The sequence below is a fragment of the Girardinichthys multiradiatus genome, chromosome 8, assembly GCF_021462225.1.
Source record: "Girardinichthys multiradiatus isolate DD_20200921_A chromosome 8, DD_fGirMul_XY1, whole genome shotgun sequence".
In the NCBI taxonomy this organism is placed as follows: Eukaryota; Metazoa; Chordata; class Actinopteri; order Cyprinodontiformes; family Goodeidae; genus Girardinichthys; species Girardinichthys multiradiatus.
Genome location: NC_061801.1, coordinates 6,473,062 through 6,486,988, shown reverse-complemented (window position 1 = coordinate 6,486,988; position 13,927 = coordinate 6,473,062). Strand labels below are relative to the sequence as shown.

The 13,927-nt window shown below is 41.0% G+C and overlaps 1 protein-coding gene across 6 annotated transcripts in view; it reads right to left on the bottom strand.

The window, feature by feature from the left end:
• Nucleotides 1-13,927, bottom strand: part of LOC124872261 (seizure 6-like protein) — a 147,900-nt gene that overhangs the window by 49,211 nt on the left and 84,762 nt on the right. For all 6 annotated transcript variants that reach the window (XM_047372038.1, XM_047372040.1, XM_047372036.1 and 3 more), the window contains exons 3-8: nucleotides 11,869-12,008; nucleotides 9,441-9,636; nucleotides 4,446-4,631; nucleotides 4,148-4,319; nucleotides 2,794-2,960; nucleotides 2,276-2,470 (exon numbers count right to left, since the gene is read on the bottom strand). In XM_047372038.1, the coding sequence (XP_047227994.1) occupies nucleotides 2,276-2,470; nucleotides 2,794-2,960; nucleotides 4,148-4,319; nucleotides 4,446-4,631; nucleotides 9,441-9,636; nucleotides 11,869-12,008 (1,056 nt within the window). The remainder of the gene's footprint in view (nucleotides 1-2,275; nucleotides 2,471-2,793; nucleotides 2,961-4,147; nucleotides 4,320-4,445; nucleotides 4,632-9,440; nucleotides 9,637-11,868; nucleotides 12,009-13,927) is intronic.

Sequence of the window (13,927 nt, the reverse complement as noted above, 5' to 3'; positions counted from 1 at the left end):
TAGGCTTGAACATAGTGTGACTAGCACAGAAGTCCAATAACAAAACACCACTCGGATATAGATCGGGGAAACCATTCCTCCCGATCACGCCTCTCCAGGTGTCACTGTCGTTTCCCACGTGGGCGTTGAAGTCCCCCAGTAGAATAATGGAGTCCCCAGAAAGGGCACTATCCAGCACCCCCGACAGGGATGCCAAGAAGGCCTGGTACTCTGCATGGGTACTCCAGCCCCTCTCAAGGAGATGGGTTCCAGAGCCCAAGCTCTGCGTGGAGGTGAACCCGACTATTTCTAGTCAATATCTCTCGACCTCCCGCACAAGCTCAGGCTCCTTCCCCCCCAGTGAGGTGACATTCCACATCCCTAGAGCCACCCTAAGCATCCGGGGATCGAGTCTCAGAGGTCTCCAACTTTGTCTGCCGCCCAATCCTTTTTGCACCGGTCCCTCCCAGTTCCCCCTGTAGGTGGTGGGCTCACTTGGGGATGGCTTCGCATCTCTCGCTCAGGTTTGGCCCGGCCGGGTCCTACGAGGAGCAACCCAGCCACCAGGTGCTCTCCAATGAGTCCCGACCCCAGGCCTGGCTCCAGGGTTGGACTCCGGCTCTGTTTTGGTCCTCATGAGGGTGTCTTCAGAATTATCCAGTGATAAAAAAAGCAATGGTCTAGCAGTTTAAGCAAACGTTTGTTAACACTTCAATCTAAGTTCAGGCCCGAGGCCTCTAGCAGAGTCCTATCTGTTTGATTCTTCCATGCAGTTTCTCAGCTGTTTCTAGGACTGCACTCATCTGGACAAAGATCTCAGTGGATATTCCTAGAATCTGCTAGAGACATGCTCTGTCTGCATTCAAGGGTCACAGTCTTGAGTCCCACTTAGACTGTAACCATCTTCATATTTATTTCCTTTTTTCTTTTTCTCTACTGTCTTCCCCTAAGTTCTGTCCACCATTATAAGGTCCAGTTGTTTAGCCATCACGTCTTTGTCAGTCTGGATCTTGAGCGCCCACAGGATCTTAGCCTTATTATTCTCAACCACTGTTGGTGGTATCTCCTACTTTGACTGCGGGACGTCCAGCTCTTACATAGCGCTGTAATAAGGAGACTGATTGGCTAGACAGCCTCCTGCCTGACTACAGAAGGAGCTTTTGATGAGCTGGGCCAAGGCACAGCTGTCTACAATCAACCTCCTTCTATTAACTCCCAGGCTCTACATCCACTCATCGCCAGATCTTTTGATTTCATGACACAGTTAGTCCTGGCCTCTACACTTCTTTAAATTTAAAAGTCTTAAAAACTTTACTAAGCCAGTATTCTCTGTATTCAGATGCAGTTCTCCAGCACTCAAGCTCTAATCTGCTGCAACCATTCATCTCTCACCAGTTTCAACAGCAATTATCATTTTGTGTTCCTGCCATCCATTAAAACCTGAAATGAACCATTCCATCTGAAGCTGTTTTAATTCAAGTAGCTGACAAGCGCACTCATTTCCAACCACCTATTTATGGCGCTCCATGTACACTTTGCTTGCCAGGGACATCTTCGCACAGCCAGCATCTTCAGCCCTACCTGATGTGGTAGACCTCAGCCTCCACTGTCCTTATGCTTATGGCTTGCTATTGTGTTGACATGATTAGTGGCTCTGTGTGGTCCTTCAACACAGCCTTCTGTAGCCACTAATAGGATAGCTTGATATCAGTCACCCCCTCAGTTTGTTGGTACACTTGTCGAGAGGTTATGCCTTCCATGATGGTTCCACCTGTTCCTCTCTTCTCCTACCTTACTCCATGTAGGCTCTTGTTTGAGACTGGCTTACTTTTCTGGTTGAGGTTTGCCAGTGAGATTTTCAGGTATCTGCATGTTACCTGAATTTTGTCAGTGTCTACTTCTTATAGTTCAGCCCTGTAGTTGTAATCACCAGCATATATTTATTTTATTTTGCGTTTGATTCCAAAAGACACATTGTTTACAAGAAACCACTTGTTTGAGACAAAACACAGGTTTGCCTTGCAAAGAACCACGTGAAATAGTTATTGGAGCTGCATTTATTACTTAAGAACTCTAAAAGTTTTATCCTTGACGTGGTGTTGATCAGGATAAACCTAATAAATGTCTTAATAAAAAAGAAAATAACCAAGATACTACAAAAACTGCTCAGAGACAGGATATTAATTCCCCACTTTACAAAGAGGTACCACTCATTAGACTGAACCAGTTTGAAGAGTACCATTGAGTACCATATTAAATGAACATTATACTAATTTTACTTTTATTTAACTTTTACCTTTGCAGAGAGGCTCAGTGTCGTTCCAGTATGGGTCCCTGGCGCTTATGCACTCAATAACTGGAGGGCCTTGTTCTAAAGAATGACCCAGGTCACAAGTAAATTGAACCACTGCTCCGACGCCATACAAGGGATCCGATGTTGTGAAGTTTCCATTCTGGAGGTATGGCTCGTAGCAGTGGCCATGCTCAAAAGCTGAAACAGCAAAAAGAAAGAACGATGTTAGAAACATTATTGTCTTTTACCTTAGTATGTAATTCTAAAAAAATTCTCTTATATGCTAAATTATTGGGAAGATAAGTCTTAGTTAGTTATTATTAGATAGTGATTTTATCTCCATTGGTTGGATTAAAGTAATAGAAGATAACTTTGACATGCTTTGGCTACCTACAACTGGCAGAAATCAAAAACTTTATCTACTCTTATGCTGATAAGCAGCTCCCTTCCTAGCAGTCAGTAAAAATAAGCTTGTCACATAATGTGTTTTATCTCTGTTATCTTTAATCCATACTCTGTACCTTCATAGCGGATGGTAAACCCTGTCTCATGGTTAGGCTGATCAGTGATGAACTGGACCCTAACAGCTGGACCTTCGCTGATCACCCCTTCAAAGGGTATTTGTCCGCCCCGCCCCGAATCGAACAGAACCACAGAGCCGGCATCCAGGCCACTCCATAACACCAGCCTGCAGGGATATAAACAGAACAGTGTAGCAGAAACGGATCCGTTAAAGAAATTACATTCCAAGGTAAGACTCTATGAAGTTTCTGCTTACTAGAGGACACGACAATGTGTCACAGTGAAGGCAATATGAAAATGTAATATTTTGCTATTTAGGGAAGCAGAGAATGTTTGAAAATGTGCCTGTTGTCAGCTTTTGAGCTAGCATGGTCTTGTATCCAGTAATTTTATTTTCCCCCACCTGTTGAACAAAATAACCAGTTCTTTGGAAGCCAGGTACTTGGTGTCCACAGCTTGCGATATGAGAGACTGAACTGTCCAATTGTCCCCCTGCGCTACAAACCAGTTAAACAAAGCCCAGGGTTCTTTAAGAGATCTGGGTGAAGGGACACTAACATTAGAGATCACAACTAATTACAGGGTACTAGAAAAGTAATTCTCAGCTCAGTAAACACTGTAAAAACTGTCCTCTTAGGTTAAATGCACCTATTTTATCTCTTAATTTCCACTTGTTATAATGATTTTCTTTTTACACAAAACATAAACTTATCTGTTTTCCAATGTTTCACCTATAGTTGTAAGTTTTTCTGACTGTTCTTAAGCTTGTCAGAGTTGATACTATGTAAATTTGAAGCTTGACTTTAATCATAGTTTTAAGGCAGCTTTTGAAATTAAGAGCCATAAGTGAAGATTACATAATCTTTGTAGATTGTGGTGTTCATGTATTTCTTTTTTGGCTGAGGACTCTGCTCTGTTCATATATCAGATTTTCATCTATGCAGCCAGCAATTTCAAAAACCAGCACGTGAAGATGTGTGCCCATACCTGAGATGGTAACTGAAATTTGAGTCACACTAAAGTTACACTTAAAATTAATCAATTGCAATATTTACACCCGTAGAAATATAAAAATACATTTATCTTTTAAATAATAGAAGATTAGCATCTGTTCAAATGACATTTCTGAATACATTTTTTCACAACAACAAAAACTCCAGACCCAGCTAAGAGTTGTGTTCTGATTTAGGTTCCAGATCTGAGACTTCTAAGAATCTGTATCTCATATAATCAGAAGTAGGTTATACAGTGTTTTAGGTAGAATAGATAACATGCAGTAGATGAGAAAATAATTTTGACTTATGACTGGACTTGGACCTGAGAATAATGACTTGTGAACATGACTTGCCCTACCTGTCAGTTGGTCCCAGGGCCAGTCTCTCCAGGTGCAGATGCAGTCTTTGGTCTTTAGGTGCCTCCAGGGACCAGGAGCAGGAACGGTCAAAAGTAGCATTTGGTCCAGGGTGGGGAGATGGAGACAGCACCCGCCCTACTGTTGCATTCTTTACAGTGCCTCCACAAAGAGCTACAGGGAGGAGGGTTTGCTTTACCCACACTACAATATGAGATCACTTTAGCAACACTTTAAACTGCAGAGTACCGAGGGACATGGTGAACCATCATCTAAATCTATACACACATACAAACTCACCCCTGCAGGTTGGCTCCTTGCCACTCCAAACCGGAAGCGAGGCATTAATGCAGGTGAGCTGAGAGTCCCCCTGCAGGTGATAACCCATGTGGCAGTGAAAGTGCGCTATGCCTCCAGGGAGCAGATCCAGCACTGACACCTCCCCAAAGTGAGGTCTCTTCGGAAGTGAGCAACTCAGCCTAAAGACTGCAACAAAAGAGATTAATTAAATGTTGACGTTTCATCAGATCTGTATTTGGCCACAGGTATCAAACGTAGAATCCAGAATAGATTCTTTTTTTGCTTCCTCTTCACAAAATAGTGATTACTTGCACATCTTTTCTCCATACTTGAAATACATGCTCTGTGTCAGTTTGTATGTTAGTAAATAAACATTTAGCACAACATACCTCATTCCCAATGAATAATACATGAACAATTATTCAATCCCATGTAGCTACTAATGTTTATTTCTTGATTACTTAAATGTTGTAATCAGAGGGTTAACAAATTCTGTTATAGTAAAAAAAAGCTTTAAAAGAAACAAAAAATTAATGTGCTCTTTTAACACATCTTGTAACCTGTTAGGTATTAATTAGTCAACTCAAAGGCAAGAACGATACAAAGTCAGTTTTACTTGCAGCAAGGGTAGCTCACTTTGCAGTGCAGCCTACAAAGTGTTGGCACCCCTCTGTGTGTGCTGGTTCACACACAGTTCAACAAACATTCAGGGGGTGTGTGTGCGTGGGGTCAGAAAGGTTAGGGTTTATGTGTCTTGATTTTAAACAGAGAGGGAGTGGGGACTTGGTACGAACAGCCCCTAGATGTTGCTGATAGTAGCATAACTCACTCCTGTCCCCCATCTCCCTTTCTGTGGCATGTGGGAGGGAAAAGCACTTTGTCCAGACATGAGTGATAAACAATACAAAAGTTTTCAAACCCTAACATAACTCTTCATTATTTAGACTGGAAATGAAGCAAACACTTTTTAGGGATAGGTGTTTTAGTCAAAGAAATACATCTGAATGTAAAATGTAGACCCTTGTATCATGACTTTAACCCTAGTTCCAAACTGCCTTTTCTCTTGGGTGTTTCTGAATTACACATATGAAAGGTTTCGGCCTCGTTCCAAAAAATACCACAACAACGAAATGGCTTTTTTGAAGACACATTTTTACTGTTTACTCTGAAAACTCTATGATTTCAGAATCAGAATCAGAAAAGCTTTATTGCCAAGTACGTTTTTGGACATACAAGGAATTTGTTTTGGTGTAGTCGGTGCAATACAGTAAAAATTAAACAGTATAAACATATCTACAATATAATATAAATATATGTGCACAGTTTTAAGTGAGTGAGAGTAAATGTAGAGCAGTATAGGGTGCAAGAGCAATACAACAGTGCAGGTGATCAGTGTGCAAGTATGGCAGTGCAAGAAAAGCAGGAGTCCATGCTGAGCGTTAATGTAACGCATGGAGTTGCAAGTATTTAGGTTTCCTGTCAGCAAAAAAAAAAGGGGGGGTGTGGGGGAAAGGGAGAGTGTCAGGGTGGTTTCCAGGCTTGGTTAACAAGGCTGGTGGCAGATGGGAAAAAACTGTTCTTGTGGCGTGAGGTTTTGGTCCGGATGGACCGCAGCCTCCTGCCAGAGGGGAGAGTCTCAAAGAGTCTGTGACCGGGGTGGGAGGGATCAGCCAGAATCTTCCCTGCCTGCTTCAGGGTCCTGGAGGTGTAAAGTTCCTGGAGCGACAGTAGACTGCAGCCAATCACCTTCTCAGCAGACCAAATGACACGCTGCAGCCTGCCCTTATCCTTCGCTGTAGCAGCGGAGGCGAGGATGGACTCAATGATGGCTGTGTAGAAGTGCACCATCATAGTCTTTGGCAGGTTGAATTTCTTCAGCTGCCGCAGGAAGAACATCCTCTGCTGGGCTTTCTTGATGAGGGAGCTGATGTTTGGCTCCCACCTGAGGTCCCTGGAGATGATGGTTCCCAGGAAGCGGAAAGATTCCACAGTGTCAATTGTGGAGTCACAGAGGGTGATGGGGGCAGGTGGGGGTGGGTTCTGCCTGAAGTCCATAACCATCTCCACTGTCTTTCGAGCGTTGAGCTCAAGGTTGTTCTGGCTGCACCAGTCCAACAGATGGTCCACCTCCCATCTGTACGCGGACTCGTCACCATCAGAGATGAGTCCGATCAGGGTGGTGTCGTCCACAAACTTCAGAAGCTTGACAGACTGGTGACTGGAGGTGCAGCTGTTGGTGTACAGGGAGAAGAGCAGAGGAGAGAGAACACAGCCTTGGGGGGAACCGGTGCTGATGGTCAGGGAGTCAGAGACGTGCTTCCCCAGCCTCACACGCTGCTTCCTGTCAGACAGGAAGTCAGTGATCCACCTGCAGGTGGAGTCGGGCACACTCAGCTGGGAGAGATTCTCCTGGGGGACTTTTAGACCTACACACGTCGACAAAATTGTTGGTACCCCTCGGTTAATGAAAGAAAAACCCACAGTGGTCACAGAAATAACTTGAATCTGACACAGGTGATAATGAATAAAAATTCTATGAAAATGAACAAATGAAAGTCATTGCTTTTCAAAGATGCTTCAACAGAATTGTTAAAAAAAATAAACTCATGAAACAGGTCTGGACAAAAATGATGGTACCCTTAACTTAATATTTTGTTGCACAGCCTTTTGAGGCAATCACTGTAATCAATGAGACTTCTGCGCCTCTCAGCAGGTATTTTGGCCCACTCCTCATGAGCAAACTGCTCCAGTTGTCTCAGGTTTGAAGGGTGCCTTTTCCAAACGGCATGTTTCAGCTCCTTCCGAAGAAGCTCAACAGGATTTAGGTCAGGCCTCATAGAAGGCCACTTCAGAATAGTCCAATGTCTTCCTCTTAGCCATTCTTGGGTGTTTGTAGCTGTGTTTTTTGGGTCATTATTCTGTTGCAAGATCCATGACCTGCGACTGAGACCAAGCTTTCTGACACTGGGCAGCACATTTCTCTCTAGAATCCCTTGATAGTCTTGAGATTTCATTATACCCTGCACAGATTCAAGGCACCCTGTGCCAGATGCAGCAAAGCAGCTCCAGAACATAACAGAGCCTCCTCCATGTTTCACAGTAGGGAGGGTGTTCTTTTCTTCATATGCTTAATTTTTCCATCTGCGAACATAGAGCTGATGTGCCTTGCCAAAAAGTTACATTTTTGTCCCATCTATCCATAGGACATTCTCCCAGAAGCTTTGTGGCTTGTCAACATGTAGTTTGGCAAATTCCAGTCTGGCTTTTTATGATTTGTTTTCAACAATGGTGTTCTCATTGGTCGTCTCCCATTAAGTCCACTTTGCCTCAAACAACGTCGGATGGTGCGATCTGACACCGATGTTCCTTGAGCTTGAAGTTCAACTTTAATCTCTTTAGAAGTTTTTCTGGGCTCCTTTGTTACCGTTCATATTATCCGTCTCTTTGTTTTGTCTTCAATTTTCCTCCTGTGGCCACGTCCAGGGAGGTTGGCTACGGTCCCATGGATCTTAACTTTCTGAATAATATGTGCAACTGTAGTCACAGGAACATGAAGCTGCTTGGAGATGGTCTTATAACCTTTACCTTTAACATGCTTGTCTATAATTTTCTTTCTAATCTCCTGAGACGACTCTTTCCTTTGCTTCCTCTGGTCCATGTTGAGTGTGGTACACACCATGTCACCAAACAGCACAGTGACTACCTGTAGCCCTATATATAGACCCACTGACTGATTACAAAAATGTAGACACCTGTGATGCTAATTAATGGACACACCTTGATTTAACATGTCCCTTTGGTCACATTATTTTCAGGGGTACCATCATTTTTGTCCAGGCCTGTTTCATGAGTTTATTTTTTTTTAAATCATTCTGTTGAAGCGTGTTTGAAGCATTCATTATTACCTTTGTCAGATTCAAGTTATTTCTGTGACCACTGTGGTTTTTTTTTTTTCATTAACCGAGGGGTACCAACAATTTTGTCCACGTGTGTAAGTACTACCTTGGACACTGTAGATGTTATTATCTCTTTGTTGCAGCTAGAACAGAGTGTAGTTTCTACCAGAACTGCTCTATGGTGGTTTAAGTCATATTTATCTGTTAGGAGTTTCTAAGCTAACCTAAATGAATGTACATCAGATGCCGCATCACTTCCACATTCTACAAGGTGCCATTCTAGGTCCTGCCTTGGATTCATTATATACAGTATATTACTTTTGGGGTTCATTCTTAGAAAGCATTTTATACACCGCTTTGCACATCATATACAAATAAATCTTCTCATTAATGCAAGAAATATTGAATGTAATTAACTGAAAACTTCTGTATTGAGACACACATAAAAAGCTGAACCCCAAAGATGCATTTGATACCACATAGCTTTTGTTGTTGCTTCTTCTCCTCAAACTCGCAATTACTTGCACGACATCTTTTCATGGTTTAAATGCTTTTTGCAATATTCATCACTAGCAGCATGGGATAATATTTCTTGCCTGTTAAAGTTGGCTTTGATGTTTCTTATGTCTTATTTAATCATGCACAAATCTTTCTCTGCATAAAGGTTTTGATCTGAGTCAGCACCATCATAGAAGTGATGTAAAAGGATTAGATGGCTGTGATAAATAGCACAGGTAGATCTAACACTCTATGATGTCCTCTTTGCTCTGCCCCTCATCACATGTGGCACCACGTCCTCAGACATGCATGAAAACAAACACAACACAGACACTCTCACCATACAATATGCCATATTCCCAGCCTCCTAATGAGACGAGAGACGATTAATCAGAGCTCTAATCAGCTAATTCACATGACAGACTCAATCACTGTGCTGAGTGACTCAATGAGAAGGTATTTGATAATGCAATTAACACGTGCAGTTTAGAGAGAACAAACAGCCTCTTGGCACCTAATGAAAGGATTGTTGGATAATTCTATAACCAGTTTGTATGAACACATGATTAGGTTTGTGCATCAATGTGGTGGGGTGACTCACTCTGATAGTGCAGCTGGAAGAGGCCCATGCTTCCCTCCGGCGCAGAGCGGTAGTAGACGGACAGAGAATTGGTGGGACTGCGGATCACCTGACCTTCCACCAGCAGTGTGTGGTTGGCCAGAACCAGTATGGCACCATGATCATCTACACCTCTGATGGACAGCTGCTCACTGTCCGACAGATTTACATTCTTCACCTGAACACACAGCAAGTTAATGGGAGGCAGTAAAACGCTACAGTAATAAGAGATGATTAGAGCCACTGTTTAGACTTCGCTGAATCAGAAGGTTTCAGTGGTACTCTCTGCAGCCTAAATGGAGGAAATCCATCCTGAGTAATAAACAACGGTCTCATGTTCTAGGTATAATATGTGTGTTGCTTTCAATGTGTTCCTCTTCTGAATAGCGAGTGCATACTGCTGAGTTGTGACTGGGTGTGTAACATTTCTGTTAAAGTTATCCCCCCATTTTATTTGTTTCTTATATCAAAGGATCAAATGCCAATTCGGGAATAAAACGTCAGTGCTGTGTGAGTTAATTAGACAGTCAGAGATGCTCTAAGTTTCACTTTCAATTTTAAGCATCCAGCCTGCCAAGGTGACTGAAGTATCTGCATCGCATATGGTGAGACGTTTTATTGTGTCATTGCTGTGACATTTCAGCCACAGTTGTGCTGTTTCTGCTGCAGTGGTTCATATGTGCTGTGCACATGTTGTGTGTGAGCTGCTGTCCAAAGAAACACGGCAGCCTGGTTTATGTAGTGATCATATTGGGTATGCTACAGTGATGGAAGGTGATGAGGGAGCATTGTTTACATGCCTTTATATCTTCCAATGGTATTGATGAGCGTTAATGATTAAAGTGAAATTACCATAAGCCTTTCATTTATACAGCAGGGCCAAAGTCAACAGCAAACTGACTTGTAGGGGTGTAACATTATATCAAGCTCAAGAAGAGAAACAACACACAATATTGGATGTACTAGTATGAATCCAGATTTTGGCAATATTATTGGAAAAATAAAGATTCTCATTGTTTTTCTTTTCTCATAAATAAAGGTTTGTCACATCGCAAACTCTGTATTCAACAATGATGTAGAATTATCCACTCCAAGTTTGTCAATACAATACAGCTTTTGTGTTTGCTTGTTTGAAGGTGGTCCTAAGGCCCAAAAAATGTCTGAAAATACTCCCCTTTTGAAGTAGAATGAAGGTTTTATAACCTAAATTGTTAAATCATGTAGAACAACACAGTTAAGGTTTAGTCAGAATAAAGCTGAAACCAAACATTTAATTGACCATAAGAATTTAAATTTGCAGTTTGCCTTGTATGGGACACAGCAAACATGTGGAAGTTGTGTTTCTAGTTTTGAGTCAGGCAAAACTCTTTGTTGTGGAAAACTAACAATGTACACCCCTTTGAACACAACATCCCCAGGGTAACACATGATGGTGGAAGTATCATGCTGTGGGCATGCGTTTCTTAATCAAGGCTGGTGAAGCTCATCAGAATTGATTGGAAGATTGACAGAGCCAAATACAGGGTAATCCTTGAAGGAAACCTGCTCTTACAAACCTGCTGCTAAAGACTTGCGACGGGCCTGAAGCTTCAGCATGACAACCTTAAACAGTGAGACCTACACATTGTGCACATTGTGCATAAATGCCAAAGTCATAAATATGACTTCAGCAATTATGCTATGAGGCTAATGAATTGAATGGTTTGCATCAAAGCATGTCAATGTGTTGGATAATCATAACAATCTGTGGCAAGTGACAAATTACAGAGGAAGGCAGAACTGATACATGTAATGATGATGCTGTAAGTGACAGCAACATCAAAAGTAAGGAACATGGGAAGCTTAAATATTTACCTATCTAAGTTTCCTAATATCAGAACTGTGTGTGTCTATGATGCATTTCCTGGCAAATTACAACATTAAGTGTAGAAATAAGAGATTTCTAAAAACAAATTGAAAAACTCTATATAAGAAATCCATCACTGGTTAGGTTAACAATCCTATTTCGTTTGAAACTGTCAACTTTTCCCTAAGAAAGAAAAAACATATTTCCAATACAGCAGCAATTGCATATTTGACATTGGAACTGGAATAAAGACAGGCATGTGTGCAACATTTAGGATTTACAGATAAAACGTTTAGACTTATAAACAGCATTCCTTAACCAAATGTAGCCATTTAAAAAATTCCAGTTCCTTCCCTTTTAGCTTAAGAAACTATAATTTACCACTAGGAGGCAGAAGTCAGCCTTCAGACCAGAAGCATCCACGTAGTGACAAGAGCACAAACACTGCAGCATCTCTTAATAAAACCATGCTAGTTCTGATAACCAGACACTCTGCTGGGTGTGAACATGTCACAGCCTAACTGCAGTCTGTTGCTGTGGGATTTCCCAGGGGCAGATACACACCTGCAGTTCCACTCCGTAGCCAGTGTACACGGTCACAGTGTAGGTGCAGTGCAGGAAGAGACCATCAGCTAGAGGTGGGGTATCAGAGGAGTCTATGTATCCCTCTGGGTCTGAGAAATTTACCACGCAGTTGGATGCAGCTGAGGAGAAAGCACAGAGTTTAAATTCTTTACCCCAATGAATTAGTTTGTAATCGCTTTTAATGGCACTCAAACTGAAACCATTTTGGAAATCCCTGCTCTGTGTACTTAAAGACAGACATCACAAGGATTTTAACCACTACACAGGAGAAAGGCACAGCAAGGACTCATGGGTGTTAACACTGGCTCAGAGTAAATAGCCACACTCTCTTTTCCTCCAAGGGTTTTAAGAAGCTCTATGCTTGACCGGGCAATCTAAGTCTCTCCTTATTAAGCTTTTCGTACTTTGTTTCAGTTGAATACATTTTTGCACCTTTATTTATTGAAAGAAAATCTGAATTTGTATTGAATTTACTTTCTAGATTAACTGTTTTATATATTTATTGATATGAACAAAACATGAATTTCTAAAAACTTGTATTTTCATTTTGTACCGATAAAGTACCTGGCAAAAGTATTCATACGCCATAGATAACTTTACATTTTGTCATGTTACAACATCAAATGTAAATGTATTTTGTTAAGATTTTGACTACAACAAAATAGCTTATAAATGTGAACTGAAAGGAAAATTATTTGTGTTTTTTTTTTTTATATTTAGAAACCAAAATCTGAAAAATATGGCATGCATTGGTATGGTACAACTTTTTGCTGCAATATCAGCAGCTAGTCTTTTGGGGTTTGACTCTACCAGCTTTGTAAATTAAGAGACTGATTTTTTTTCTCATTCTTGTTTCCAAAATACCTCAGGCTCAGTCATATTAGATGGAGAGCATCTGTACACATCAGTATGTAAGTATTACCAAACATTCTTAATTAGATTTAGGCATGGGCTTTGACTGGGCTTAACTTATGAATTAGCTTTGATCTAAACCATTCCATTATAGCTCTGGCTCTATATTTAAAGTCTTTATTTTGCTAAAAGGTGAACCTCTGTCTTATTTTCAAGTATTTGGTAGCCTCTAAAATGTTTTATTCCACAATAGCCCCCTGTTTCACTCCACCCATTAACTCTTTTTATTAACTCTGACCAGCCTCCCTGTTGCTGTTGAAAAAAAAACAACCCTACAGCATGATGCTGCCTCTGTCTAAACAAAGCTTCTTGTTCCCTGTTTACTGTGTCCTATACATGGCTTGCGGCAAGGTGCAGGTAGGACTTCTTTTTCTCTAAAAATTTTTTTCTTCTTGCCACCCTTCAGTAATTGTCAGATTTCTCGAAAACACAGCCAATATTTATGGTGTCAACAGATTCTCCCACATTAGCTGTGGATTGCTGCAGTCTATGACTTTAGTTGGACCGCCATGTTTTGGTAGGTTTGTAGTTATGCCATACTCTTTCCATTTTCAGATGGTGAATTGAAGAGAGCTATTTGAGATGTTCAAAGTGTGGAATATTCTTTAATAATCAAATCCTGGTTTAAACTTCTCCACAACTTTCTTCTTCAACTGTCTGCTGTATTCTTTGCTCTTCATGATATTCCTAATGTTTTTTCTGTAATGTTCTCTAACAAACCTCTGATGCCCTCCCAGAACAGCTGCATTTATACTGAGATTAAATTACACACAACTGGGCTCGATTATTTAATTAGGTAACTTCTGAAGGATATTGGTTGCCAAGGATTTTATAAAGAGGTATCAGATTAAACAGTGCTGAATGGATTTGTACGCCACCCTTTTCAGATTTTTATTGTAAACCATTTTGAAAACTACTGATCCTTTTCCTTCCATTTTACAATGGTCTGCTGCTTTGTTTTCCGATATAATGCACCTAGGTTTGTGATTTTAGGAGGATAAAATATTAAAAAAAGTAAGATATATGAAAATGTTTGAAGTGCACCAATTTTATACATTATTTTTGGTGTGATTTGATATACTGCAGCTATTAAAAGTGGTTGCAATTTATTTTATCACCTGATTAG